Source organism: Symphalangus syndactylus, chromosome 14 (assembly GCF_028878055.3).
Source record: "Symphalangus syndactylus isolate Jambi chromosome 14, NHGRI_mSymSyn1-v2.1_pri, whole genome shotgun sequence".
Lineage (NCBI taxonomy): Eukaryota > Metazoa > Chordata > Mammalia > Primates > Hylobatidae > Symphalangus > Symphalangus syndactylus.
The window spans coordinates 41,615,900-41,630,985 of NC_072436.2; the positions used below are offsets into that span (position 1 = coordinate 41,615,900).

Genomic DNA, 15,086 nt, shown 5'->3' on the forward strand with positions numbered 1-15,086 from the left:
CAGCACATACACTAAAACTGGAACAATAACAGAGAAGATTAGTGTGGAGCCATTGCCCTGACGGCACGTGGTACTGTGGATTCCATGAGTGTGTACAGTAGGAAAGCAACCACACTCGGTACCACCACCCCGTGCACTGGTCAGCTGGACAAACTCAGACAGGTATCTATCTACCCTGGATAGACTTTACAGAGTTTTAGAAGACCAAAATGAACATTTTTGAGCCTAAGTTTTGGCTCATTTGTTGGATCAGTGCATGTAAGAATTTGGTGAGATGCAAATGAACAAATAGTTCTTGTTCCTGTGACCAACAGGCTGTATGCTACAGTTCTATGCTGACTGTTCAGATTTTTAAGGATGATTGGATTAGGCTGCCCTGCTGTCTGGGTCTGTCTCCTAAACTTTTCAGATCATCATGTAATTCCAATGACTCTTTTAAAGGGTACTGATGATTTGAACATTGTCAGATTGATTCCAGCTAAACCTAGTAGTCCACCATGAGAATTTTCATGTAACACCCTGGAAAAAAATGTGAGCCCAAGTCTTCTCTACCAAAGAAAAAAAAAAGCTTCAAATTTTAAAAAGTAAAATTAAATTGTAAAGAACTTGAAATGCAAAATAGGTGGTCGTCATAAGGGTGTAACTGACTTTTTAGAAATAAATAAGATCTCCAAGCTAAGACAAACTACAGCCTTGGGTATTAAAAGAATTTGCAGATCTTGTCACAAAAACATACTTCTAATTTCTGAGAAAACATACAGAAAAGTTCTAGACAAGCAGAGATGGACAGATTTTGTCCCTATTTTCATAAAACATACAAAAATCTATTTTCTATTTACTAATAGTAAATAATTGGGAAATAAAATCAAATATGCTATTTATTAGTACATAAGTACTAAATTAATGCATTCTGATTGGCTGTACACTGTCGGTGCAAATGTAAATTGGCACAGCCATTAAGGAAAATAGTTTGGAGGTTCCTCAGAAAATTAAAAATAGAACTATCATAAGATTCATCAATTCCCATACTGGGTATATACATCCAAAGGAAATGGTATGAGGATCTCAAAGAGGTCTCTGTGGTCCCATATTCATTGCAGCATTATTCACAATAGCTTAGACATGGAAACAATGTAAGTGTCCATAAACAGATAAATGGATTTAAAAATTATGGTATGTATATGGGAATATTATTCAGCCTATACAAAAAAGAAAATCCTGGCATTTATGACAACATGTATGAAACTGGAAGACATTATGCTAAGTGAATAAACCAGACAAAGAAAAGAAAAACTACTGCATGGTCTCACTTACATGTGCAATCTAAAAAAGTTAAACTCACAGAAACAAAGCATAGAACCGTGGTTAAAAAGGGTGGGTGGAGGTGGGTGACGACTGTTGGTCAAAAGGTAGAAAGTTTTAGTCCATAGATGAATAAGTTCTAGAGATCTAATGTACAGCATAGTTAACAAAATTGCACAGTATACTGGAAATTTGCTAAGAGGGTAGATCTTAAGTGTTCTCATCCTCCTACACTCCCTCCCCCCATTGCCTCCCTCCCTCCCTGCCCCCCCAACCCCGCCACAAATGATAACTATGTGAAAAGATAGCTATATTAATCAGCTTGGCTGTAATAATCAGTTCACTATGTATTTCAAAACATTACATCGTATACCTTAAGTACATATAATTCCAATTTGAAAATTAAAAAAAAAAATTTAACAAATGACTCGTAAGACCTCTACATCAAAAACTACAAAAATTGCTGAGAGAAATTAAAGAAGACCTAAATAAATGAAGAGATATAATGTATTCATTGATTGGAAGGCTCAATATTGTCAAAACGTCATTTTCTTCTAAACTTATCTATAAAAACAATACGATTGCAGACAAAATCACAGCAGGTATTTTTGTGTAAACATTGCCAAGTGGATTCTAGGATTTTTATAGAATTGGGCAAAAGACCTGAAGTGATGCTTCACCAAAAAAGAGACATGACTGATTAATAAGCACATGAAAAGACACTAAAATCTTCTCTAAGTCTTGTCTAAAATTAGGCATCAGGAAAATGAAACGCAAACTAAGACTACAATAATCCACTAGATTTCAAATCCACTAAATGTCTACACTTAAGAAGACTGACCAAATCAAATGTTGGTAAAGATATGGATGGAGCAACTGGAACTCTCTCATCCACTGTTGCTGGGAATGAAAGATGGCACAATCACTTTGGAAAACCATTTGGTAGTTTCTTTAAAAGTTAAACATATGAAGCAGCAATTCCTCTCCTAGGCATTTATCCAAGACAGAATAAAAACATATGTCCTCCAAAAGACTTGCACTCAAATATTCATAGCTGCTTTATTCATAATAGCCAACTGCCACAAATATCCAAAATGTTTACCAAACAAATGGATAAACCAAATTAACACATTAATACAACAGAGTACTATATCAGCAATAAAAAATGATGTACTGGCTAGGCATGGTGGCTCATGCCTGTAATCCCAGCAATTTGGGAGGTGGAGGTGGTCAGATCATTTAAGGTCAGGAATTCGAGACCAGCCTGACCAACATGCTGAAACCCTGTCTCTACTTAAATACAAAAAGTAGCCAGGCGTGGTGGCAGGTGCCTGTAATTCAGCTACTCAGGATGCTGAGGCAGGAGAATCGCTTGAACCCGGGAGGCAGAGCTTGCAGTGAGCCAAGATCGCGCCACTGCACTCCAGCCTGGGCAACAGAGCAAGACTCCTTCTGAAAATAAAAATAAAAATAAAGATGATGTACTACTGATAAAACATCACGGATGAATCTCAAAGATACCATGTTGAGTGGAAGAAGCCACGGAACGTACATATGACACAAAAAAGTACATACTTTATATTCCATTTTTTGAAGTTCAAGAACAGGCAAAATTATTCTATGATGACAGATATAAGAACAGAATTGCCTATGGGAGATGGTGACCCACTGGAAGGGACCATGAAGAACTTTCTGAAGTGATGGCAATATTCTATATCTTGATTGAGGTGGTAGCTACATGGGTGTCTACACTTAGGAAAACTCATTGAGTTGTACAACTAAATTCTATGCATTTAATCGTATGTCAATTTTACCTCAATGACAATAAGTCTTTCTTTATGGGATTTCAGAGTGATCATCCTATAAAGAGTAGAGTCTATTTTTTAAAATTGATTTTGAATAAAAAGTTACTTAATTAATTCCCTAAAAAAACTCAAAGAAAACTCAGATGAAGGATAGAAAACCATAACATTCCTCCTGAAGTCACAGGTTAGAAAAGTGATTCAGAGTTAATAGCTAGGGGCTGGCATTCACTTACAGATCCATCCTAGCCATAAATATCTACTGAGTACTACCAGGAGGCAGGTACCGCTTCAGCCACTGGCAGTGCAGAGGTGAATGGGAGAGACAAAGCCCTTGTCCTTACTGAGCATACTTCTCTAAGAAGCTAGACAAGGAGACCCAACGAATAAACTGGGTAATTATAGACGGTGACAAGTGTAACGGAGGAGTACACAGGAATATGGGATTGGCGGGATCTAAAATAGTTAAGAGTGATCAGGGATGGCCTCTCTGAAGAAGTGATGTTTGAGTTGGGTCATGGGACAAAGGGCAGATGGAAGAACACTGCAAGCAGATAGAAGAGACAGTGCAAAGGTCCTGAGGCAGGAAGGAATAGGATGTGCCTAGAGAAGTGAAAGACAATCAATGTGACTCGTGCCTAACAAGCAGGATGGAGAGCATGGGATGGGGCTGGGTTGGATAGATAGGAAGGAGCTAGGACACGCAGCCCCTAGGGAAAGGGCAGGAAGGACTGGGTGACAGTCTAAGACAGTGGGGAGCTACTGCAGGGTTTTCAGCAGGCAGGTGATGTCATCTGCCACTGAGGAGGGTAGTTAGGAGTGGGGACAAGGCTGGGAGCAAAAAGGCCCAGTTAGGAAGCTACTGCAGAGGCGATAGCAAGAGCTGGCAGTGACATGGACAAGGGTGCTGGCAGCAGGATGGAGAAAAGACAGATTTCAGATGTATTGTAGGAGCAGAACTGACAGAACTGCTGATGCCAACATGAAAAATGAGAAAAAGGAAGGGTGGGAAAATGGTGATATCATTCACTAAGATGGGGAATTCTGGAGTTGAACAAGTCTGGGGTTAAGAGTTTCATTCTGAGATGCCTATGTGCCCAGCAAGTGGCAATGCCAAGGAGGCGGTTGGATACATGAGCCTGCAACTCAGGAGAGGGGTCTGGGCTGGAGATGTAAAGTTCAAGGTCATTTCTTATAGATGGTGTTAAAGCCAGGGGCCCAGAGAAACTCTCCCAAGAGGAAGCATCTCAGAGTAAAAGAAGGGGACCCAGGATTGAGCCCTGCCATTCAAAACTCCAGTCAATGACAAAGGAGGAGCAATGAATTGGTGTTACTCAATGAAATGGAAGCCAGGACAGTGTTTCCAAAAGTCCACGCTGTGTCCTGAAGGCCTAGAACAGCCTCGGGCATACAGCAGTCCCTGGAGAAAGGAAGGAGGGAGGGAGTGTGGTAACGTTGCCTGAAGTTGCTGAAAGATACAATGAGAGGAGCCACGGAAGAGCCCACTGACTTCAGTGTATGGGAAACGTCAGTGGTATTGACAAGAGCATCATCAGTGATGTGTGGGACTAAAACCGGGCCACTTTCATTTGGATGGAAATTAAGATGACCATGGAATGTCCATTCAGCCACAATCCCACAAGGGCTCACACTTCCTGCAATAGCTCCCCATGATGAATCCACTCTCTCGGTGTCAAATCCACTGAGGTCTTCACGTCAGTGGTTCCATAAATGCAAGACCTGACAGACCAGCAAGGCCACAGCTATAACGGGAGATGTGAGCAGGGCTCCTGCTGCCTGGGCTAAGGGATTCTGGCCACTTCAACAACTTAACCCTATGTACCCTCAGTGGCCCTCACCTATTTCCCCACCTTGGCCTGTGAATTCTCACACTTGTGATTCCCACCTGCCTTCCCGTCTACTTGATCCCATAACTTTGCTGCCACACCTGTATTTTTATCTGTCTCCACTGCCTGCTAGTGGTGCACAGCAAGGGTCGCCAAACTTTTGATCCCATCCGCTATTAGAGAATAAATCAATAAATAAGCCCACAGCTCAGACTTACCTGGAACAGTTAGCACGGAGGGGGATTTTTCAGGCTGTTCGTTAACACGGCTACTGTTTTGAACCCAGAAAATGTTGACGGGCTCAGGCGGGCCCACAGCCTGACAGGTGAGGTTGAAGGCTGTGTTTCTGGTGACATTCATGCTCTCAGGCTGCTTAGTAAAGTGAGGAAGTCCTGCAGAGAAAACGTTACATGAAAGAATGTTTCAGATCTGAAAGCAGAGACAGAGCCCAAAGGGGAACGGAAACCAGACTAGAACTTGGCAATAGATTTCTTTTTTTGCGGGGGGCGGGTGGGGATGGAGTCTTGCTCTGTCACCCAGGCTGGAGTGCAGTGGCCTGATGTCAGCTCACTGCAATCTCTGCCTCCTGGGTTCAAGCGATTCTCCTGCCTTAGCCTCCTAAGTAGCTGGGATTACAGGCGCACACCACCAGGTCTGGCTAATTTTTGTATTTTTAGTAGAGATGGGGTTTCACCATGTTGGCCAGGCTGGCCTCAAACTCCTGACCTCAAGTGATCCATGTCCCTTGGCCTCCCAAAGTGCTGGGATTATAGGCGTGCCACCGCACCCAGCCTTGGCAACAGATTTCTTATCTACTGACTCAGGCAGGTCTGTATTCATCAGTTTTCACCTCCTTAAGTTGGATAAGAAGGAGCACAGAGGCTAATTCCTGCCAGTCTACTTTAAGCCAGCTTTCTAGGATGCTTTGCCAAAGGGGCTATAAATAGTGATTCAGAACTGGTTTTACCAGAAGGCAGGCCACAGGCAGTTCTTACATCAGGTGTTGCTCAGACTCCTGGGACTGACTAGTTGGCAGGTTTTCAATATTTCTTACCAAAATAAACACAGAGTAAAACAAAGCTATGTAATAGATCTATCCATGGTATGAAGACATTCTATTACGTGTGTGACTTTCAGATGGGTCATAAGGAATTTTAAAATCCACAGCCTTGTATAAGGCTGAGTGCTTTTCAAAGCAAATTCTCATGAAAACTGTATAAACACAGTTGCAGTTACAATCCTTAGATCTACTGTAATTTCCAAAATCGAGGTCCCAAGGAAGCTCAGAGAAAGCCAGTCAGTACTTATTTGGGGCAGGTGTTCAAAAATATAACAAGTCCAGCTAATTGTGTTCTTTTGGGGATTGGGAACTCACAGATCTGGTTCCAGCAGGAATGACGCGGCAGTTATGTGAAATGGAATTCTTTTGTCCTGTTTCAAGGTTTTTTTGAAACTCTATTTGTACGTAATATGTTCCTGCTCTGGGCATTTTTCTGGGATTCTGACAAATAAAATCTCCTCTAAATATTTTTTTCCCAAATTAGCTGCAAATGTAGGAAACCCCCTCTTCGGCTGATGTTGACGTAACCCTGAGAAAAAGCTGTCCAGCCTTGGATGGGCCTAGAGCAAAGGTCATGAAGAGATGAAGAGACTCCTCTGAGAGAGTGTCTTCCCCACTCACTCCTCCTTCCTTCCATCTGTGCTCCCTGAGGCTTCCCTCCACATTGGAGGGCATCAATTTCAGGTTCACAAAAGAATGGGTAGCATAGCAGCCTTTCAGTGGGAGATGTTTCTGATTGAAAAGCTAATCACCTGCTCTAAAGCCTGTGATGAGGAAGGTCAGGATAAAGTAGAAAAGGGAGGTGACCTAATGGCTCTGCTAAGAGGGGCACCTCAGAGAGCAGGGTCACAAGGGCCCCAGAGGGAAGCCCCCAGGGGTAGTGAGGAGTGACCGCTGAGGGTGATAATAAAGATGCTTCCTCCTTGCAGCCCTGCCATTGCAGAACCAGGCATGCAAACCCCCAAATCAGGGCACCAAACCAGGACCTGGGCTCACCTGGCCTGGCTCACCTTTGCATCAGCTCACATTGCCCGTTAGAGTTCAAGTTCCTTGAGGGCAGAGATTGCCTTTTCCTAGCCTGATGTCTCACTCTTCATCCCCACGGACCTTCATATGATGTCATGGAATTTCTCTGAACCATGCACCTGACAGATACCAGTGCCCAAAAGAAGTCTCCGGCTGAGCTGTTGAGCCAGTCGAGGAAAACCACTCACCCTCCAGGGTTTCACTGTCTGCATAGGCAAGACAGGAAAAGATGCTGAATAATAAGCCAATAGCCACTTGACCAGGTGAGTGGTATCTGGTACCAGCACTGGAAACTGGATAGTAGAATGCATTTTGCTTATTAAAAAGAAGTCTTCAGCTTATTTTTATTGTAAATAATATGTGGACAAGGAAGTCTGAAATCTCTTTTTATCTCACCTAATGCCTAGAATAGAGCTCAAACTTCAGGAATTGAATTCATTTCATTATTACTTATAGACTACAAAGAGGAGTACCTTGTAAAATTTCAGTGCTGATAGATTTGCAAGGTTTGCATACAGAGTTATAAATGGGCAAGCAAAACTCTAGAGTATTATACACAAAACATTTAACACAGGCCCTAAAACAAACAGCTCTCTGGCAATGGGACTCTGGTCTGTGGACTTACCTTGTACTTCGATGTAGATGGGATCAGACACGATCTCTTCATTGTTTATTTTCATCTTACAGATATACGACCCATTGTCTGAACGCTGCACACTGGTTATGCTGCAAAGAAAAACACATGAAGATATTTACAGTGGCTACCCTTTGAGTTCCTATTATAGGATGGAAACTTCAACTTCTTTGTCATATGCTGTGATAGTTAATTTTATATGTCAGCTTGGCTAGGCCATTGTACTCAGTTGTTTGGTCAGACCCTAGCCTAGATGTTGCTGTGAAGGTACTTTTCACATGTCACCAACATTTAAAGCAGCAGCCTTTGAGTAAAGCACATTACTCTTCATGGTGGGGGTAGGCCCCATCCAAACAGTTGAAGGCCTTATAAGAAAAAGACATAGGTCCCCAGGGAAAGAGGGGCTTCTGTTTCCAAACTGCCTGAGGAATCAAGACTGCAACATCAAGTCTTTCATGGGTCTCCAGCCAACACCCTGCTGATTCCATATTTGTCAATCCCCACTGTGTGTGAGCTAATTCCTTAAAATAAATCTCTTTCTCTCTCTTTCTAGATAAAGCTGTAGATACAGATCCTATAGGTTCGGTTTCTTGGAAAAACCCTGACAAATATATGTGCTATCACTTGTCTTGATTTTTTTTTTTTTTTTTTTTTTTTTGAGACAGATTCTGTCTCACTCTGTAGCCCAGGCTGGAGTACAATGGCATGATCTCAGCTCACTGCAATGTCTGCCTCCTGGGTTCAAGTGATTGTCCTGCCTCAGCCTCCTCAGTAGCTGGGATTACAGGCATGCGCCACCACTCCCATTAATTTTTGCATTTTTTAGTAGAGACAGGGATTTGCCATGTTGGCCAGGCTGGTCTCGAACTTCTGACCTTAGGGGATCCACCTGCCTTGGCCTCCCAAAGTGCTAGGATTATAGGCATGAGCCACCATGCCCGGCCACCTGTCTTGATTTCTATGGTAGACTCTGCACCAGTGGTTCTCTGCATCGGGGTACTGCCCCCTCAAGGCATTTTGGAAATTTGTGGAGTTGTTTTTGGTGGGCACAATGACTAAGGGGGCTCCATGGGTTTTTAGGGGCCAAGGGCAACTGTTCTATATCCCAAATGACCTCCTGGGACTAGAACTTAATTCCATTTAACATACTTGTATGGTTTCAATATTCACCTAATTTACCAGGACTGCAACGACTATAAAAATGGAGCTGGTAGCCTTTGTCCTGTTTAGAACTTTCTGGGGCCCTAGCCATCATTTTGCAAGGTCTCTCACTGACAGCATGACTGTATTTGCAGCAGTCACAGGTCATGTGCTTGAAGGTGCACCTAAGGTGCAAGTCCCTGGATACTTAATGATCTCTCCTGGAGTGGACATGCCCAGTGTTTACATGTTGAAATGCACATTTTATTTTATTTTATTTTAGATGGGGTCTCGCTCTGTCACCCAAGCTGGAGTGCAGTTGCACCATCACGGCTCACTGCAGCCTTGAACTCCTGGGCTCAAGCCATCTTCCCACCTCAGCCTCCCAAAGTGCTGGGAATACAGCCACGAGCCACCCTTCTCAGCCGGGGAACATTTTTAAATACTTTCAGATGCTCTCCAGAGGATTTCTTTATTGGCTCAAAGGCACTGCTCTTTAAACACAGCAAAGAAGACCATGATCAGCGGAACGAAGAAAAAGAAGAAAAACATGGAAGTTCCACCTTCCTTCCTAGAAGGTTGCTTCCCTGTATAACCTATTTATTTCTAAACAAAATAAATCTCATCCCTCAACCTGTGAAGGGCTGAGGCTTAAGGCTTAAAAGAGACCAGGAAGCTGTCAAGGGTAGAGGGGGCTCCATCCTGAACCATGGCCTGATAGGCAGGGGTGGCAGCTGCCAGGGGATAGCACAGCCTGGTCAGCATCTGGAGCAGACATGTGGTAGTGAGTGAGGTCCCCAGGTCTGAATGAGACACAGTTTCCTTAGGTTGAATTCAATTTTCTGAACACTAAACATTTTAAATTTACTTCTTCCCAACAATACCCAACAATTTTGCAGATCCTCATTGGCCTGTGATAAATAGAGCAGCTAAGACACAGCTTAACAATGGCATCAGTCAGAACTCGGAGGGTCAGAGCTACTCAGGTTAACATTACTTCTTTATTGTTCCCAGGATCCAGGAGTTAACAGTCCCCTGTCATTGCATTTCCTGATGTGTAAATCTGAGTGGCATCCCTTTGACTTGAAATGCTCTGTCTTCCCCTTTCCCCTCGTTCTTTTGTAGGAGCAATATAATTTTGGAATGCACCTGATGAATGAATGGTGGGCATGGGGGAGGTCCCAGGGATCAAGGAAAGGCCAGATCCTTTCATGCTTTGGGGCAGTGGCTGGATGTCACAATGCCTAGAGGTTACCAGGAGAAGATGAAAAGAGAATACACAGGACAAATATCTCCAAATAAGGAGCTGGCTGACCCTCTCCTGGTAGCCCCCTGGATATCATGGTGACAGGAAGGGCTGAAGAAAGATGGGAGAATTCTGTGCCTAGAATGATGTCCTGCCCATCGTGGGCAATGACTAGTGGTTGAGCGGTGACCCTGGCTTTCAGCAGTTCCTGAAGATCCTGCACAACAGATGGATCTAATCTTTGGAGTTCAAAGGTAAACCAAGGCTACTGAAGAGGGGGTGCTTCTACATATTTCACAAATCCACTTTAGAAGAGGCATCATTTTCTTGAGGCAAGACCCAGGGGCTCAACAGAGTGAACCATGAGATCGGACAGATTGAGGACACTTGTGCCTTTGAAGACTGGCTCTGCCTCAAGGTCTGGGACCCGGGAGTGGCAGCAGGCTTGCAGCTGGACTCAGGGAGACAGGGACCAGAGAGAAAGTGAAGGCCAGGAGGGAGGTGGGGCACAGCCCCAGGAAGGCAGCCTGAGGGGACTGCACCCAGACCAGAGGTACGAAGCAGAGGTGCAGAGCCCCCAGAAGCTGAGAAACTGTGAGGCACAAAGGACGGTTTGGAAGCACACCCTGGACTGTAGAAATCAGACTGCATAAGATGCCCAGGGGAACCTTAAGCCAACCAGCAAGGAGGATACACACCAGAAATAGAAAAGGAGCATGCAGAACTCAAAGAGAACTCTATCAGAATTTTGTCTTTAGTCATTCATGGCAGGAAGGGCTTAGCAGTTGTCTGGTAAAAATAGGCGCCTGCATTAATTAGCAAGGCCCGACCCGTGCCACCCACATTTTTTTTTATTAATTTTTTTTTGCACACAAAACAATAAACATTTTCTAAAAATACATACAAACAAAAATATGCATATCAAACTTATTAGGAAGGTTGCACATGGGAAGATGGGGAATGGAAATGGGGGTTGGGAATTAAAGAAAATAAATGAGAGAGGGACTTTGTATGGATCAATGATAATAACTCAATCCTCTATTTGACAAAGAAGAAGGAGAAGGAAGAGGAAGAAAAAGCAAGTGAGATAAAGGATCAGAAAGGGAAGAAAATAGAAAAAATTAGAGTATGACTCCAGGGTGGACCTGTTTTGTCATTGCTGGGTTGGTTGGTTGGTTTGTCTGTTGTATTTTTCATATGTTTTGCCATGTTGGCCAGGCTGGTCTCGAACTCCTAGCCTCAAGTGATCAACCCGCCTTGGCCTCCCAGAGAGCTGGGACTACAGGCGTGAGCCACCACGTCCAGCCCCCACATTGTGTCTGGCCTCCGTGGTAGACCTCCCAGACAGGGTGGGAGGTAGACCTCCCAGACAGAGGCGCTCCCCACATCCCAGACGATGGGCGGCCAGGCAGAGGCGCTCCTCACTTGCCAGACGATAGGCGGCCGAGCAGAGGCGCTCCTCACTTCCCAGACGATGGGTGGCCAGGCAGAGGCGCTCCTCGCTTCTTCCCAGACGGGGCGGCCGGGCAGAGGCGCTCCTCATTTCCCAGACAGGGCGGCCGGGCAGAGGCGCTCCTCACTTCCCAGACGGGGCGCGTGCCACCCATATTACAGCAAAGATTTTCCATAAATCATTATAGTTGTCGCTTTCTAGACATCCAAGGGAAAGGCTCCCACTGGGAGGGCGGGGTGTGGGGTGGGGCTGGAGACTGGAGGGGCTGTCCCTGGCTCTCCTCCCTCTGCCCAGAAAAACAGGAGGCTCAGTCTCTGTGGAGGCTCAATCAGAAAGGCTCCGGGCTCAGAACAGCAATCTAGGCATCCCAACCACCATGTCAGAGGAGCTCCAGAGGAAACGCGGAGAGTGGTTGTGGAAGGGGGTTAGTTCAAGAAAGTGCCCTAGCACTGAAGATATGGGTCTTTCCTAACCGGGCCCCCGGCTGGGCAGCACAGTAGGAGAGAAAAGACCCACCACGGTGGGGGCTTCATCAGGGAACATTACAACTCTAAGATGAGGTGAAGATCCCAAAAGTTTCCAGAGAGAAAAGAAGCAGATCACTTATGAATGAATCAGAGTAACATCCTGCTTCTCTAGAGCAACCCAGAACTCAAAGGAAATATATCAATGACTTCAAAGTTAAAACAAAAAATATTTTCCTTTTGAACTCTGTACCCAGCCAAACTACCTCAAGGTGAAGATAGGAAAAAGAATGGCATTTTCAGGCATGCAAGTCCCAGGAAGTTAGTGAAGGATGGGTTCCTTGCCAAAGTAAAAGAGTAAAAGCCAAAGAGAGCGAGAAGCAGGGAGCATGTTCCGATGCAAGCTGACGGCTCTCAACTACCACAACCCCACCGGTTTCAACTGCAAAGATGAAACAGAATTTAGAAACTTCACTGTTTGGCTTGAAGACCAGAAAATCAGACACTACAAGATTGAAGACAGAGGTAATTTAAGAAACATCCACAGCAGTGACTGGCCCAAGTTCTTTGAAAAGTGTCTCAGAGATGTTAACTGTCCTTTAAAGATTCAATATCAACAAGAAGCTATTGATTGGCTTCTTGGTTTAGCTGTTAGATTTGAATATGGAGATAATGCTGAAAAATACAAGGACTTAGTACCTGATAATGCAAAAACTGCTGACAATGCAACTAAAAATGCAGAACCATGGATAAATTTGGATGTAAATAATCCTGATTTTAAGCCTGGTGTGATGGCTTTGGCTAACCTGCTTCAGGCTCACCGTCATGATGATTACCTGGTAATGCTTAAGGCAATTCAAATTTTGGTTCAGGAGCGCCTGACACAGGATGCAGTTGCTAAAGCAAATCAAACAAAAGAGGGCTTGCCTGTTGCTTTAGACAAACATAATCTTGGTTTTGACACAGGAGATGTAGTTCTTAATGAACCTACTCAAATTCTGTGATTGCTGCATACAGAAGAGCTCAAACAGCTACAGACAAAAATTAATGAAGCCACGGCACTGTTGAGGCAATTATTGCTGATGCAAGGACAGACCACAGGCTGGGAAAAGTTGGCAGATGAACACTTTAAGACTTCAGCTTCTCACCTATTTAGTACAATTGGGAACCATGTACACTTCTGGCATGTTTGGAAATCAATATATCACATTCTCAGGGGAGGAATCCCAGAAAATTGAGTATGTTCTAGAGGTTCACCACCATTACTTTTTTCTTTAATAAAGTTTAAGAAAGGAGAAAAAAAACAAACAAACAGTAAAAGCCAAGAAAGAGGACCTGGGCTCTAGGAAACAGGAGCTGGACCACAGGAGGCATAGGGGGTCCTCAGAATAGTAGTAAAGACAGCTGGACCCCAGACCCAGAGGGTAACCTGATTAGACAGAGGCAGAAGGAAGGGAGCCAGGACAGGCATCTCCTAAATAAATAAATATCAGTACTGATAATTTTGTCATGGTGGGAGGAGATGCATACATTCCTGTAGAGTTTAGAGAAGAATGAGTGATTGATACTTAGGAAACTTCAAGATAACCAAAAAGCTACTCAAGAATTGCTATGGGGCTGGGCACAGTGGCTCATGCCTGTAATCCCAGTACTTTGGGAGGCTAAGGTGAGAGAGTCATTTGAGGCCAGGAGTTTGAGATCAGCCTGCAACATAACAAGAATCCATCTCTTACGAAAAAAAATAAAAAATTAGCTGGACATGGTGGCACATGCCTGTAGCCCCAGCTACTTGGGAGGGTAAGATGGGAGGATTGTTTAAGCCCAAGAGTTTGAGGCTGCAGTGGGCTATGATCGCACACTGCACTCCAGCCTGGAAGATAGAGTGAGAATTAATTAATTAATTAAGTGCCAAGTCCTTAAGTGCTATGGCTTGAATATTCCCTTCAAAACTTGTATTAAAACTTAATCCCCAATGTGGCAGTATGGAGACGTGAGGCCTTTAAGAGGTGATTGGGTCATAAGGACTCTGCCCTCATGAATGGATTAATCCATTCATGGATTAATAATGGGATAAAAAATTAATGGGAGTGGAACTGGCAGCTTTATAAGAAGAGGAAGAGAGACCTGAGCTAGCACATGAGCACGCTCAGCCCCCTCACCGTGTGATGCCCTGCGCTGCCTCAGGACCCTGCAGAGTCACATAAGCAAGAAGACCATCATCAGATGGGGGTCCTTGACCTTGAATGTCCCAGCCTCCTTAACTGTGAGAAATAAATTTCCTTTCTTTATAATTTATTCAGTTTCAGTATTCTTTTATAAGCAACAGAAAACAGACTAAGACAAGAAGTAAAATATAATTATAGCCTATTACATGATTCAGCTGAAAACAGAATTTCCATAGCCACAAAAAAATACCCTGGATATTGATTTAACCACAGCTATGAGTAGCATTCTATTAGATTAACACACCATGCTGGAGACTAGCACACACATACAGACATACATAGGATTACATAGGGATTGAATATTTCTGGAAAGATACCCAAGAGTTGGGTAACCTCCATTCCCCACAGGGAGAGGGCTGGGGGCTGGAGTGGGAAAAAGACTTTTTTAATAGTCAGAATGTTTTACCACTGCTTAAGAAAAATGGTATAAAAACCTCATCAAGGCCGGGCGCGGTGGCTCACGCTTGTAATCCCAGCACTTTGGGAGGCCGAGGCGGGCGGATCATGAGGTCAGGAGATCGAGACCACGGTGAAACCCTGTCTCTACTAAAAATACAAAAAATTAGCCGGGCGTGGTGGCGGGCGCCTGTAGTCCCAGCTACTCGGAGAGGCTGAGGCAGGAGAATGGCGTGAACTCGGGAGGCGGAGCTTGCAGTGAGCCGAGATCGCGCCACTGCACTCCAGCCTGGGTGAGAGAGCGAGACTCCGTCTCAAAAAAAAAAAAAAAAAAAAAACCTCATCAGATTTTGGTCAAATACAAACATCTGAACGAGGGAAGACAAAAGAAATGGCACATACTTAGCGGTGGTGTCTAGACAGGAACTACCTGGGCACAGCTGCATGGCCAGCAGCTGCAGAAACCCATCACCCCAGGGCAGCACAGGCTG

At 44.2% G+C, this 15,086-nt stretch overlaps 2 protein-coding genes across 5 annotated transcripts in view; one reads left to right on the plus strand and one right to left on the minus strand.

The window, feature by feature from the left end:
• Positions 1–15,086, minus strand: part of MERTK (MER proto-oncogene, tyrosine kinase) — a 134,424-nt gene that overhangs the window by 75,725 nt on the left and 43,613 nt on the right. For all 4 annotated transcript variants that reach the window (XM_055243481.2, XM_063616644.1, XM_055243483.2 and 1 more), the window contains 2 exons: positions 7,663–7,763; positions 5,170–5,343 (listed from right to left, as the gene is read on the minus strand). In XM_055243481.2, the coding sequence (XP_055099456.1) occupies positions 5,170–5,343; positions 7,663–7,763 (275 nt within the window). The remainder of the gene's footprint in view (positions 1–5,169; positions 5,344–7,662; positions 7,764–15,086) is intronic.
• LOC129463061 (RNA transcription, translation and transport factor protein-like) lies at positions 12,339–13,048 on the plus strand. The gene has a single exon (XM_055243484.2). It carries the CDS (start codon positions 12,364–12,366, stop codon positions 12,976–12,978), a length of 615 nt encoding a protein of 204 aa, XP_055099459.1. The 5' UTR covers positions 12,339–12,363; the 3' UTR covers positions 12,979–13,048.